Raw genomic sequence first — 15275 nt, 5'->3', positions numbered from 1 at the left:
CCCAGGTCTTCCTGCATTTGGACATAGACTTTTCATTATCTGATGAATCACAAATGCTGCCAAACACAGTGCAATACTTTGCAAACATGCTCACTTTTGATTATGCCATTATGATGGAGGGAAGATCAATGATGAAAAATCTGAAGATGGGAGGCCCATCGGCAATAAACGGGGGAACTCATTCAGTGATGTCCTGGAGCTGAGATAACTCCAACAGCCACAACCATTTTGTTTTCTTCCAGGTATAACTCCAACCAGAAGACAGGTTTTTTTACCCCCCTGATTTCTATCATCTCCTGTTTTGCCAGACATTCATCACGACCTTTGAAATTAAGTGCAGTCAGTCTCACCTTGCCTCTGGAGTTCAGCTCTTTTGTCCATGTTTGGGCAAAGACTATAATGAGATTGGGAGGTGAGTGGCTCTGGTGGAACCAAATTTAAGTATTAGTGTTTTTTTTTTAACTAAGCAAGTTCCATTTGGTGGTATTGTCAAAAACAAACCCTCCATCATCTTGCTGCTATTGGAGATTGTTAGTGTAGTCATTTGCCAATTTGGGTTTGACCTGCTTTTTGTGTACAGGGCATAGATGGGTAATTTTCCATATTGTAACTGTACCTGAATGGCTTGGTTATGGATGCAGCTAGTTTTGGTGCATACGTCTTCAGTAACCTTGCCAGAATGCTTTCAGGGTCTCATTATGAAGTCATTTTTTTTCTGCCTTTCTGCACCAGTATGTAGAGGTCTCTATTCAATTCCTGCTGATGTGGAGCTGAAATGCAGCTGTACAAAATAAGTCTGTTCTTTCACTGTTTTGTAATCAAAAAATATGTTGATAGTTTCCAAGTGGCTGAAGCTTCTTGATATTGTAGAACTAATTTTATTTCTATAGTTCACAGTCTTCAAAATACTATTTGCAAAGGTCACCTGGTGCATTGATTATTACTGATTGTCCGTTTAATGAATAATGCTGGATTTTGAAAAGGCAAGCAAAACAAGGGAGTTTTTCGTTTTCTAATAATTGCTCAAATATTGAAGGTTATCTGATGCCAAGCCGCAGAGTAGGGACGTAAGTGGATTTTGCATGGTTTGGTTGTAGATCAGTTGTTTTTCTTTGATGGCAGAGAGAACACAATGTGTTTAATAATCTAAAGCTTACCTGAAGTGTATTGCTGGTCTCACAAAAGACTATACTAAACATCAATAATTTAAAGTTTACCTGATGTGAAACATGGCTTGATTTACTTTAAAATTCTCCCATAAGAGTTTCAACTAATTTATAATGCAATTACTCTACATTTTTGATCAAACATCAGTACATCATTTCATGATAATTTGTTAGGATAATGGGTGAGTCAATGAATTGTTGTAAAGTTTAATTTTATATGATGTGTACATCAATCTACTAAACTACTTTCCACCAACAGATTAGTTACTGAATTGAGGACTGTGCTCAAAATTACATTTTAGATTGTTAAGAATGTGGTTTTTCAGGCTGCTGACTTATGACAGCACTATGCGACTGCTCTTACCATTCCTGATGTGCTTATAAGTATTCAAAGAGAATAAATAAGAGATGCCGAATGTTTCTTGAATCTCTCTAGACAGTAAATTGCTCTATTATTCATGGTTCCTTTAGTAAATCCTCGATAAGCTCTTGTCAAGTAGCAACATGCCTTTTCTGTTCCATGCACACCAATATTACTGTCAGGACTTTTTTTTTCAGTTTCAGCATTTCCATTTTCTTTCAGTGCCCTGTGGTGGAATTTTAACAAAGCGCAGAGGGAGCATTCTGTCTCCAAGTTATCCTGAACCATATGACAACAATTTGAACTGCATCTGGAAAATCATGGTGCCGGAAGGTGCTGGAATACAAGTAAGGCTTCTACTTCTGAATTGTTTATTCGATTCAGTCATATCTAATTCTGATTATATAGAACTGATGCTTCTGTTTGTGTCTTGGTTTGTTTCTTACATCATGCAGATGTAATACAGAAGCGTTGATTTGCTAATATTTAATCATATTGTATGAGTTGATAGACTGGCTTTCGAGATGTAAAAGAAATTCCTACTGCTATGTTTGGAAGCCTGAGTCCTGGACTACAAAGATCTCATTTGAACATGATCTGTCACCCAGTTTGGTGTACCAATGAGATCTCATATAACTTGACACCATTGTTCTGTCCTTTGTACAGTCTCCTGCTTCACGATCACTTAACAACTGTGTTTTTTTTTCTGGCAAAATTAAAGCATTTCTTGTGAAGGATACATATCTTCTGTGTATATATTTTCTGAATTAATACTGACTACAAAGTTTCACAGGACATTCTGCACAGGATGTGCAATTTATAAACTCATCTCCTAGTGCCATTAGTATGTGTTCATTTGCATAAAAAGGCAATCTAATTGCAATTACTTATTAAATTTGAGCAAAGTATTGAAATTGTCTGATTGCAGTTCAGAAACCCAGAGTTCATTAGGCAACTGACACTATTATTCCACTTCAGTGATACTCATACTTTTCATGACTTTTCACTTAAGTTTTAACTTTAGTAAAATGAAATCTATAAATTTCTGTGAATATACTGGTGGCAAATACAATTAATGGTACGGCCTTAGGTAGTGTTGTAGAACAGAGAGACTGAGGGATTCAGGTACATAATTCTTTGAAATTTGTATTCTGGGTAAACAGGGTGATTTAAGAAGGTGTTTAGCATGTTTGCCTTCATTGCTCAGACTTCACCAGCACCTTACAAATCCATGATTCTTACCGACAGCAAATGCACGGGAATGCCACCATTTCTGAGCTGACTTGGAACTTTGTCACCAGTCATTCACTGTGATTGGGTCAAAATCCTGGAGCTCCCTTCCTGACAGCATTCAACATATCCCTATACACCAAGGACTGTGGTGATTTAAGAAGCATCTCACCATTACCTTCCCTAAGGTAATTAGACAATTCCCTTAGGCAATAACAGAAAATCTCATATCCAACGTACTTTTTTTAAAAAAGCTCAACGTGCAGAAGATCTAGTTCCCAGCACAGATACTCCTACAATTTATATTCAACTGAATGCAGCAGTGTGTACTTCTTTACCTCAGGCAATGATTCAATAAAGAATTCACAGAAATTCTACTTGGAAAGATTGTCATTAGATTTCATCTAAAAGAGTCAAAGAAAACTTTTAAAGCAAGGCTTCATTTAAGTCCTTTGTAATTGTTTCTAATGACTAAAGTGTTAAGGGATTTGATAATGCTAAATGTAGATAAATTATGTTGCCCAGTTAGGTAATGCACAAAAAGAGGAGCAATATTAAAAATACAGAAAGGCCATTTAGGAGTAAAATCAAGAAGCACCCTTCCACATTAAAGGTAACGAAAATGAGAAGTTTTATCAGCCAACCGTAGAAGATGAGTCTAAAAAATTCGCAAAATTAAAATCAATAAATTTTATTTGATATGAACTTGAAAGAAAATGCAGCTGAAGACTGCAATGAGTACAGGTCAACCTCTTACCATCCAGTTAGGAAAGAAAGGCACGCAAAACTGAATGGCTGATTACAAATCATATTTTTATAAATTTCTACAATACATTGTTGCAAGAATCATCAAATAATTTTCATGACTTACCAGTCACAAACCTTATATTATTGCACAGCCATTATATTATTTGGGCATTTAGGAATTGAATCAATTAACATTTAAAATAAATTAATAAAACATCAGATTGACTATAGTTCAGCCTTCAACACTGTTATCCCCTCAAGACTGATTACTAAACTTAATAATCTCAGACTAAGCCCCACTCTCTGCAACTGGCTCTTCAGTTTCCTTACTCACAGGCCATAATCAGTGAAGATTGGGGACAATATTTCATCCTCACTAATAATCAACACTGGAGCCCCCCAGAGGTGTGTACTCAGCCTCCTACTGTACTAACTGTATACCCATGACTGTGTCGTCAAATACCAGACTAATGCCATTTACACGTTCGGTCAAGTTTCAGATGGCAACAAAACAGACTACAGACGGGAGATGGAAGACTTGAAAAATGGTGCATTGAGAACAACACAGCTCTCAATACCAGCAAAACCAAGGAACTCATTATTGACTTTAGGCAGGATGTTACTCATGCCCCCTACACATTAACAGCACATAGGTGGAATGAGTGGAGAGTGTCAAGCTCCTGGGAGTGGTCATCAACAACAAGCTTTCTTGGACTCTTCATGTGGATGCACTGGTTATAAAGGCCCAGCAACATCTCTTCTTCCTCAGGCAGCTGAGAAAATTTGGCATGACGGTGAATACCCTTGCCAACTTTGAGAGGTGTGCCATTGAGAGTATTCTGTCTGGCTGTATCACTACCTGGTATGCAAACTGTACCATTCAAGATTGGAGGCGGTTATAGAGAGTGGTGAACTAGGCCTGGACAATCACAAAGACCAACCTCCTATCTATAGAATCCATCTACCAGGCCCACTGTCAAAGAAAGGCCAGAGCATTCTCAAACATCCATCCCACCCTGGCAAGGTTTTTCTACAATCTCTACCATCGGGGAGAAGGTACAGAAGCCTGAACATAAGCACCAGCTGGTTTTGAAACAGTTTCTACCCTACTGTTGTTAGAATACTGAATAGACTCACAAACTCTTAGCATTTGCCTGTACCTATGTTTTGGTCTTTGCCACTGTTTACCTATTATTTACTTATCTATGCTATTTAACTGTGTGATCTGCCTGTATTGCTAACAAGACAAAGCTTTTCACTATGTCTCGGTACATGTGACAATAATTTCAATTCAATTCAATTCTACAAAGTGCAAGCAAACCTCTATTTTTCAATATTTGCAATGATTTAATTAAGAAACTTTGAAGTGCACACTTGATATGAATTGTATTTTTTTAAATTCCTATATTTGGATCTTTTAGGTTCAAGTAATAAGCTTTGCAACAGAACATAACTGGGATTCGTTGGATTTCTATGATGGAGTTGACACTAATGCTCCCAGACTTGGGAGCTTTTCAGGTAAGGAACCAAATAATATAAATCTATATTAAATGAGCAGATTAAAAAGAAATGTCAAGTTTGGTTCATCATGGTTTCTCTTCATTTCGGTTAGTTTGTTGTTGTATAAATAACTGAAAATTTGGTAATCCTATAATAACAGCAACACAAATTATCACCTGAAGTATAACTGAGTTAACCTAATCTGTTAGATCTTGCCCTTTATGAATGCAATCTTTCTTTTTCTTAAAAAAAAGTTTTCTCATTCAATGAACTTCACCTTTAAAAGTAGGTAGAACTTGCATCTTTTTGTGGCTGAATTCTGAAACCTGACCATACATTTGTAAATTCATTTATTTTGGAATCAAAGGTACAGGAGTTTTTTTTCTTTTGCAAGTTGTGGTTAATGCATTTTTAAAGTTCATTTCTCACTTTATCATATATTTTTCTGAGGCAATTTTCACTGGGGTGTTCCCTTTTAGATGCGCTTAGCACCTGCCCAGAACTGATGCTTTGTATATTGGCCAATGCAAACATACTCACAATAACCATGTACAGAAAGTGAGAACTGCAGATGCTGGAGATCAGAGTCGAGAGTGTGGTGCTGCTGTGCTTTTCCAGCACCACACTTTTGACTCACAATAACCACGGTAAAGTCAAACATAATATCCCTTTGGCTGTTCGCAACACACAATGTATTCACTGTACCTAACCATCCCAGGCTTGCAAAACTCATAGTAGAGTGTTTAATATTGGATGTGATTTTGTAACTGAACAATTACGCTGACAACAAATTCAGTCAGGCTCGCAGTGATTCGCCCTTGTATTTTCTAGAAGCTACATATACGGGTCCTGTTGTTTGCAGGCAGAAAGATCGTAAAAGTGCACTGTACCTGTTTTCAACTTAACAAAGTAGGTGACAGCCATTCTCTTGTTGATTTCGTAAGGCAAACCCTGACCAATCAGATTCACATGACCTGGTTTAAAATTTGATTCACCCTGGCTGTCAACTGTCAATCATCATTAATGTGTTCAAAGTTAAAAATCACACAACACCAGGTTATAGTCCAACAGGTTTAATTGGAAGCACACTAGCTTTCGGAACGTCGCTCCGAAAGCTAGTGTGCTTCCAATTAAACCTGTTGGACTATAACCTGGTGTTGTGTGATTTTTAACTTTGCAATTATACCCGCTGAGAGCGATCACAATCAGTGTAATTTACAAAATACAGAAGAGAGAGCCAGCTGAGCTTGCAATTTCATTTGTGGCCCACAGTTATGCATGACATTGGACATTCAGTGAGAAATGGACACGAAAATAATTGTTTCTTCCAGAATAAGGAATTGTTCCAAACTTACACGTAATCATTAATGTCTGTCTCCATCCTATAGGAGCCCACCCACCCTTACTTTCTGTCAGGAATTTGAGATTGAGCAGGGGATAGGCTTTTCACCCCTAGAGGTAGTTCAGAAGAAGACAGACCCCAACTCGCTGCAATTCCTTCATATGCGCATAAAGCTGCCAATAGTGAAACCTAAATGCTAACTTTTTCAATTCCTATTCTATCCTAAATTCAGGAACTACAATACCAGCATTCCTCAACAGCACATCCAATAATTTGTACCTCAACTTTCAATCGGACATCAGTATTTCAGCTGCTGGCTTTCATCTAGAATACACAGGTAATCCAGCTCTTATACAAATTAGATGTTGCGGTTAAAATGACAGGGTCTATCAATGAAGCCATTGAACCCATGACTTCTGGATCTAAAGTAGACACCAGTTGTCCAGAATGGATTGCTCCCCAGAACGACCTGGCGATTGCTTTCCAAATAATCATCAATCAACCTCTGGAGCAGGTGGGACTGGAGCCTAGGTCTTCTGGCTCAAAACTATGGACACTACCGCTGCACAATTAGAGCCCTTAGAACATCTTAGAGGGCAACATTAACTGCAGGTGGCTATTCATTGGGCATGTGGCAAAAACACAGCCCCATCCACCTGTAACTATTTTAAGTACACTCATCACAAATTTGGGCTGGGCAGCCTGGGTTAAGCACAGACATAAAAACAACCTTACACTAAGATTTATCATGCTAATGATTCATCATCCTAGTGTGCAACACTGCTCTGATCCCAAATCTGTCCAATTGCAATAAACACTGGGAATTTTCTGATTTTTACTTGGAAAGAAATCTAATTCTGCTATTTATCCTTCTAAATTCATCATCTTTCATGTTTCAAGTCTAAGAAACCTGGTTAAGATTTGTTCCAGAAAATAACAAGAGATTGTTTTGCTTGGGGGCTCTTTTGTCATTTTAAATATCAATGGCTAATAATATGTTTTGTGATATTGCAGCTATTGGATTAGATTCCTGCACAGAACCACTTACTCCCAGCAACGGAATGAAAAATGGAGACCGATACTTGGTTGGAGATGTAATATCATTTCAGTGTGATCAGGGATACTCTCTACAGGTAGGCATTTGGAATCATAATGGAAGTAAAGTCTGTACTTCTTTTTAAATAAAAACTTCTTGAGTCTATCGTTCCACTTAGTATTGACACAGACTATTTGACTCAATAGTGACTTCTAGGATGTTGAAGATAAATAATTCAACATTGGAATGCCATTGAACATCAAGGAAAGCTTGTTGGACCCAATACATATGTATGTTGAAGCAATGTTTTAGATTTAGAAGATGAACAGTGGGGAGCAGAATGATACGTTCATGGGAAGGTGGTTTGCCACATTCCTGTTTATTTCATATCTACAACAATATAAACTGCAGACATATTTTTAGTTGGTTCCCCCATGAATATTAAAGAACTACCATGTCATTAGGATCATTTCTTATTTTTTTCTTTATTTATTCGCAAAGTCAACAAAGCCGCCGATATCTGGAACCGCAGGAGCAAATGGGGCAAATTCTAAATGGATATTTTGCATGTGTTTATTCTGCACTAGAATGTGGAAGATAGAGAACTTGGAGAAATAGATGGTGACATATTGAAAAACGTCCATATTACAGAGGGGGAGGTGCTGTGTGGCTAAAAACACAGAAAAGTAGATAAATTCCTAGAACCTGATCAGGTATATCTTAAAACACTGTGGGAAGCTAGGGAAGCAATTGCTGGGCCCCTTGCTGAGATATTTGTATCATCAACAGTCACAGGTGAGGTGCTGGAAGACTGGAAGTTAGCTAACATGGTACGGTTATTTATGAAAGATGGTAAGGAAAAACTAGAGGACTATGGACCAGTGAGCCTGACAGTCGTGGTGGGCAAGTTTTTTTTTGAGATTAGATGAGATTACAGTGTGGAAACAGGCCCTTCGGCCCAACAAGTCCACACCGACCCGCCGAAGCGTAACCCACCCATACCCCTACATTTACCACTTACCTAACACTACGGGCAATTTAGCATGGCCAATTCACCTGACCTGCACATCTTTTGGACTGTGGGAGGAAACCGGAGCACCCGGAGGAAACCCACGCAGACACGGGGAGAACGTGCAAACTCCACACAGTCAGTCGCCTGAGACGGGAATTGAACCCGGGTCTCTGGTGCTGTGAGGCTAGCAGTGCTAACCACTGTGCCACTGTGCCACTCTAAAGTTGTTGGAGGGAATTCTAAGGCACAAGATTTACATGAATTTGGAAAGGCAAGGACTTATTAAGGATAGTCAACATGGCTTTGTGTGTGGGAAATCATGCCCCATGTGCCTTAATTGAGTCTTTTGAAGATGCGATAAAGAGGATTGATAAAGGCAGAGCAGTGATCATGATCTATATGGACTTCAGTAAGGCCTTCAACAAACTTCGTCATGGGAGACTGGTTAGCAAGGTTAGGTCTCATAGGATATAGGGAGAACTAGTCATTTGGGAACACAACTGGCTCAAATTATAAGACAGAGGGTGGTGGTGGGGGGGTTTCTTTTCAAACTGGAGGCCTGTGACAATGATCAGTACTGGTCCACTGCTTTTCGTCATTTATGCAAATGATTTGAATATGAACATAGGAGGTATGGTTAGTAAGTTTGCGGATGGCACTAAAATTGGAGGTATAATGGACAGCGAAGAAGGTTATCTCAGAGTACAATGGGATCTTGATCAGATGGGCCATTGGGCTGAGGAGAGGCAGATGGAGTTTAATTGAGGTAAATGTAAGGTGCTGCAGTTTGGAAAGGCAAATCAAGGCAGGACTTATATACTTAATGGAAGGTCCAGAGGAGTGTGGCCGTACAAAGAGATCTTGGAGTGCAGGTTCATTGCTCCTTGAAAGTGGAGTTGAAGGTAGATAGGATAGTGAAGAAGGTGTTTGGTATGCTTTCCTTCACTGGTCAGTGCACTGAGAATAGGAGTTGGAAGATCATGTTGCAGCTGTACAGGGCATTGGTCAAGACACTTTTGGAATTTTGTGTGCAATTCTGGTCTCCCTGCTATAAGAAGGATGTTGTGAAACTGGAAAGGGTTCAGAAAAATTTACTAGGATATTGCCAGAGTTGAAGGGTTTGAACTACAGAGAGAGACTATCAGGCTGGATCTGTTTTCCCTGAGCTTCAGAGTTTGAGGTGTGGCCTTATAGAGATTTATAAAATCATGAGGGGCATGGATAGGATAAATAGACAAGGTCTTTTCCCTGGGGTGGGAGAGTCCAAAACTAGAGGCATAGGTTTCAGGTGAGAGGGGAAAGATATAACGGGCACCTGTTCATGCAAAGGATGGTACATGTATGGAATGAGCTGCCAGAGAAAGTGGTGGAGGCTGGTACAGTTGCAACATTTAAAAAGCACCTGAATGGGGACGTGAACAAGAGGAATTTAGAAGGATATGGGCAAAATGCTGGCAAATGGGACAAGGGATATCTGGTCTGCAAGGGTGAGTTGGACTGAAGATTTTTTTTCCCATGCTGTACAACTCTATGATACTATGACTCTAGCGTCAAAGTCACTGCCAAAGCTAGCATTTATTGCCCTTGAGAAATTGGTGGTGAGACATTTCCTTGAACTGCTGCAGTCCATACCATGAAAAACTCTCACAGTGCTTTGATGAGTAGGAATTTCAAGGATTTTTATTTCCCTGTGGACTTGTTGGACTTGCCCCTTCTTACCTCTGCCATTCAATGATACTATCAACATCAAGTTTATCAGCATGCTTGGGAGTCACTATTTTTCACAAACGTAACTGGACCAGTCATATAAATGCTGTGGCTTTCAAGAGACATTCAAAGTCTGGTGAGGGTAATTGTCTTCTCCATTGGGCTCTGAATTCTTTTTTCCCTCACTGCAAGGCATTGGCGAGGGGGATGATAGAACTCACTCCACTTGTCAGGTTAATATAGCCAACTTTATCAGCATTTCAATAGACAATAGACATTAGACAATAGGTGCAGGAGTAGGCCATTCTGCCCTTCGAGCCTGCATCACCATTCAATATGATCATGGCTGATCATCCTTAATCAGTATCCTGTTCCTGCCTTATCTCTATAACCCTTGATTCCACAAACCTTGAGAGCTCTATCCAACTCTTTCTTAAATGAGTCCAGAGACTGGGCCTCCACTGCCCTCTGGGGCAGAGCATTCCACACAGCCACCACTGTTTCTCCTCATCTCTGTCCTAAATGGTCTACCCCGTATTTTTAAGCCGTGTCCTCTGGTTCGGCACTCACCCATCAGCGGAAACATGTTTCCTGCCTCCAGAGTGTCCAATCCTTTAATAATCTTATATGTCTCAATCAGATCCCCTCTCAGTCTTCTAAACTCAAGGGTATACAAGCCCAGTCGCTCCAGCCTTTCAGTGTCAGGTAAACCCGCCATTCCAGGAATTGACCTCGTGAACCTACGCTGCACTCCCTCAATAGCCAGAATGTCTTTCCTCAAATTTGGAGACCAGAACTGCACACAGTACTCCAGGTGTGGTCTCACCAGGGCCCTGTACAGCTGCAGAAGAACCTCTTTGTTTCTATACTCAATCCCTCTTGTTATGAAGGCCAGCATGCTATTAGCCTTCTTCACTACCTGCTGTACCTGCATGCTTACCTTCACTGACTGGTGTACATGAACACCCAGATCTCTTTGTACTGCCCCTTTACCTAAATTGATTCCATTTAGGTAGTAATCTGACTTCCTGTTCTTGCCACCAAAGTGGATAACCATACATTTATCCACATTAAATTGCATCTGCCATGCATCTGACCACTCATCTAAATTTTCCAGGTCACCCTGTAATCTCCTAAAATCCTCATCACATTTCACCCTGCCACCCAGCTTAGTATCATCAGCAAATTTGCTAATGTTATTACTAATACCATCTTCTATATAATTAACATATATTGTAAAAAGCTGCGGTCCCAGCACTGATCCCTGCGGTACCCCACTGGTCACTGCCTGCCATTCTGAAATGGAGCCGTTTATCACTACTCTTTGTTTCCTATCAGCCAACCAACTTTCAATCCAAGTTAGTACTTTGCCCCCAATACCATGCACCCTAAATTTGCTCACTAACCTCCTATGTGGGACTTTATCAAAAGCTTTCTGGAAGTCCAGGTACACTACATCTACTGGATCTCCCTTGTCCTTCTTCAGAGTTACATCCTCAAAAAATTCCAGAAGATTAGTCAAACATGATTTCCTCTTCATAAATACATGCTGACTCTGACCTACCCTGTTACTACTATCCAGATGTGTCATAATGTCATCCTTTATAATAGACTCCAGCATCTTTCCCACCACTGAGGTCAGACTAACTGGTCTATAATTTCCTGTTTTCTCTCTCCCACCTTTCTTAAAAAGTGGTACAACATTAGCCACCCTCCAATCCGCAGGAACTGATCCCAAATCTATCGAAATCTGAAAAATAATCACAACGCATCCACGATTTCTCGAGCCAAATTAGATTAGATTACATTACAGTGTAGAAACAGGCCCTTCGGCCCAACAAGTCCACACTGACCCGCCGAAGCGAAACCCACCCATACCCCTACATTTACCCCTTACCTAATACTACGGGCAATTTAGCATGGCCAATTCACCTGACCCTGCACATCTTTTGGACTGTGGGAGGAAACCGGAGCACCCGGAGGAAACCCACGCAGACACGGGGAGAACGTGCAAACTCCACACAGTCAGTCGCCTGAGGCGGGAATTGAACCCGGGTCTCAGGCGCTGTGAGGCAGCAGTGCTAACCACTGTGCCACCGTGCCGAGCCACTTCCTTCAGTACCCTGGGATGTAGATCATCAGGCCCCGGGGACTTATCAACCTTCAGACCTAACAGTCTCTCCAACACCAATTCCTGGCAAATATAAATTCCCTTAAGTTCAGGTCCTTCAGCCACTGTTACCTCAGGGAGATTGCTTGTGTCTTCCCCAGTGAACACAGATCTGAAGTAGCTATTCAATTTTTCTGCCATTTCTTTGTTCCCTGTAATATATTCCCCTGTTTCTGTCTTTAAGGGTCCAATTTTAGTCTTAACCATTTTTTTTCCTTTCACATACCTAAAAAAACTTTTACTATCCTCCTTTATATTGTTGGCCAGTTTACCTTTGTACCTCATTTTTTCTCTGTGTATTTCCTTCTTAGTAATCCTCTGTTGTTCTTGAAAAGCTTCCCAGTCCTCCGTTTTCCCACTTATCTTTGCTATGTTATACTTTTTCTCTTTGAACTTTATATGTTTCTTAACTTCCCTCGTCAGCCACGGCCACCTATGCCTCCGCCTAGGATCTTTCTTCCTTTTTGGAATGAACTGATCCTGCAACGTCTGCATTATACTCAGAAATATCCGCCATTGTTCCTCCACTGTCATCCCTGCTAAGGTATTGCACCATTGAACTTTGGCCAGCTCCTCCCTCATAGCTCCATAGTTCCCTTTATTCAACAGAAATTTGTCATTTCCGATTGTACCCTCTCCCTCTCAAATTGCAGATTGAAGCTTATTGTATTATGGTCACTACTTCCCGATGGCTCCATCACTTCGAGGTCCCTGACCAATTCTGGTTCATTGCACAATACCAGATCCAGAATTGCCTTCTCCTTGGTTCGCTCCAGCACCAGCTGTTCTAAAAATCCATCTCTGAGGCACTCCATAAAGTCTCTTTCTTGAGGTCCAATACCATCCTGATTCTGCCAGTCTCCCTGCATGTTGAAATCCCCCATAACAACTGTAGTAAAATCTTTGCGACAGGCCAATTTCAACTCCTGATTTAACTTACATCCGACATCCAGACTACTGTTTGGGGGCCTGTAGATAACTCCCAAGAGGGTCTTTTTACCCTTAGTATTTCTCAGCTCTATCCACACTGACTCTACATCCCCTGATTCTAGTTCCCCCCGCGCAAGGGACTGAATATCATCCCTTACCAACATGGTCACCCCACCCCCTCTGCCCATCAGTCTGTCCTTACGATAGCACGTGTAGCCTTGAATATTCATTTCCCAGGCCCTGTCCACTTGAAGCCACGTCTCAGTTATCCCCACAATATCGTATCTGCCAATTTCCAAAAGAGCCTCAAGCTCATCCATCTTATTTCTAATGCTTTGTGCATTCATGTATAGTATTTTTAATTTGTTACTGCCCTCACCCTTCCCATCAACTCCTATTTCACTCAACTTTCCAGCATGATCCCTTTCTGAGTTTTCTGCCTCATTGATACAGTTGTCTTTCTTGACTTCCCTTGTTCTAACTTTCCCTCCAATTTCCTTCTTAAACATCCAGTTTGTCCCCTCCCCCCTGCTACTTAGTTTAAACGTAGCTGTGTTGCAGTAGCAAACCTGCCTGCCAGAATGCTGGTCCCTAACCTATTAAGGGGCAAACCGTTTCTCTTGTAGAATTTATGCTTACCACAAAACATACCCCAGTGATCCAAGAATTTAAATCCTTGCTTCCTGCATTAGTTCCCCAGCCACACGTTCAAGTACATCATCTCCCTGTTTCTGGCCTCACCAGCCCGAGGGACTGGAAGCAAACCGGAGATAACCACCTTGGACATCCTGCTTTTCAGCCTTCTTCCTAGTTCTCCTAAGTCCCGCTGTAGTATGTCCCTCCTCTTCTTCCCGACATCATTTGTGCCGACATGTACCACCACCTCTGGCTCTTCACCTTCGTCCTTGAGGATTTCCTGCACTCTGTCTGTGATGTCTTTAACCCTGGCACCAGGAAAGCAACACACCATCCTTAAGTCCCGTCTGCTGCCACAAAAACCCCGGTCAGTTCCTCTCACTAAGGAGTCCCCTATTACCACAGCTCTGTGCGATGTCCGACTCTTCCGCTCTGTCTCCACGCCAATTTTTGATTGACAGATCTGGCCGCTTCGCAGACTGGCAGTGTCATCTGTCTCTACTGTTTTCAAAAGATTCAACTTGTTCCTGACAGGTACTTCTCCCGGGGTCTCTTGCACCTCTCTGCCTTCCTCATCGTCTGCTCTCTTCTACTCTCTTCTGGTACGATTGGTGTAATAACCTCGCTGAAGGTTTCATGCAAGAACTTCAGTATTCACCCTGCAATTCACCTGCAATATTCACTGCAGCAGCTTGCCTTGACTCAGTGGTAGTGTGTAAAGTGCTGGGGTTGATGAGTATTTCTATTACCTGAAAGCTGCTTTCATTCGAATTAGGGCTCAAAGCCTGATCACTTACTGTTCTCTGTGTACAATCCATGATTTGGATTTAAACGTAGAACATTTAAGAGTTAAGATTTTTTAAAACAAATGGTTGTGGGAGTGAGAAGAAGTCTGATGGCTGTGGGAAGATACCAGTCATCCATCTGGTGAGCAGAAAGGTAGTCAATTCAGAGGAATATGATCACCAGAATGCAAGGCATAACTCAAGGGAATGTAAAGTGAATGCTAAGATTCTGAAAACTGTCAAGGAACAGAGGCTCCTTGAAGTGTATGTATACAGATCCCTGAAGATAGTCAGGCAGCTCAATTCTTTTTAAAAGTATGCTTCATTCATAGAAAGTCTTTATGTACATACACAGTTACTGAAGCAGTTCTATGCAGTCTTTGCACCTGAAGAACAAACAAACTTTAGCATTTGTCGATCCCTGCAGTTGTGAAAAAACTAAGGCATTTTTTAACTTATACAGGACTGTATTTACATTTGAATCACCGAGAGGTTGTGATAACTGAACAGATCCCCACTGTACTTTGGCAGAAAGACCTTTCCTCACTGTGAGGTAGATAAGATAGCCAAGAGGATACAATGTGTCATGACCATACTACGTACACTTGAACAGCGATCCTTAAACTGTGAATTTAAATAGTTCTTGGAGTCCC

The 15275-nt window shown here is 40.9% G+C and overlaps 1 protein-coding gene across 3 annotated transcripts in view; it reads left to right on the top strand.

The window, feature by feature from the left end:
- The window catches only part of csmd3b (CUB and Sushi multiple domains 3b), a 1935846-nt gene that overhangs the window by 1736959 nt on the left and 183612 nt on the right, over nucleotides 1-15275 (top strand). For all 3 annotated transcript variants that reach the window (XM_087986040.1, XM_087986041.1, XM_087986039.1), the window contains 4 exons: nucleotides 1750-1874; nucleotides 4926-5022; nucleotides 6579-6683; nucleotides 7361-7479. In XM_087986040.1, the coding sequence (XP_087842166.1) occupies nucleotides 1750-1874; nucleotides 4926-5022; nucleotides 6579-6683; nucleotides 7361-7479 (446 nt within the window). The remainder of the gene's footprint in view (nucleotides 1-1749; nucleotides 1875-4925; nucleotides 5023-6578; nucleotides 6684-7360; nucleotides 7480-15275) is intronic.

Source organism: Chiloscyllium plagiosum, unplaced genomic scaffold, assembly GCF_037043375.1.
Source record: "Chiloscyllium plagiosum isolate Xiang-an unplaced genomic scaffold, Cpla_swu_hap1 HiC_scaffold_4, whole genome shotgun sequence".
Taxonomy (NCBI): domain Eukaryota; kingdom Metazoa; phylum Chordata; class Chondrichthyes; order Orectolobiformes; family Hemiscylliidae; genus Chiloscyllium; species Chiloscyllium plagiosum.
This window is presented reverse-complemented; position numbering and strand designations above follow the sequence as displayed.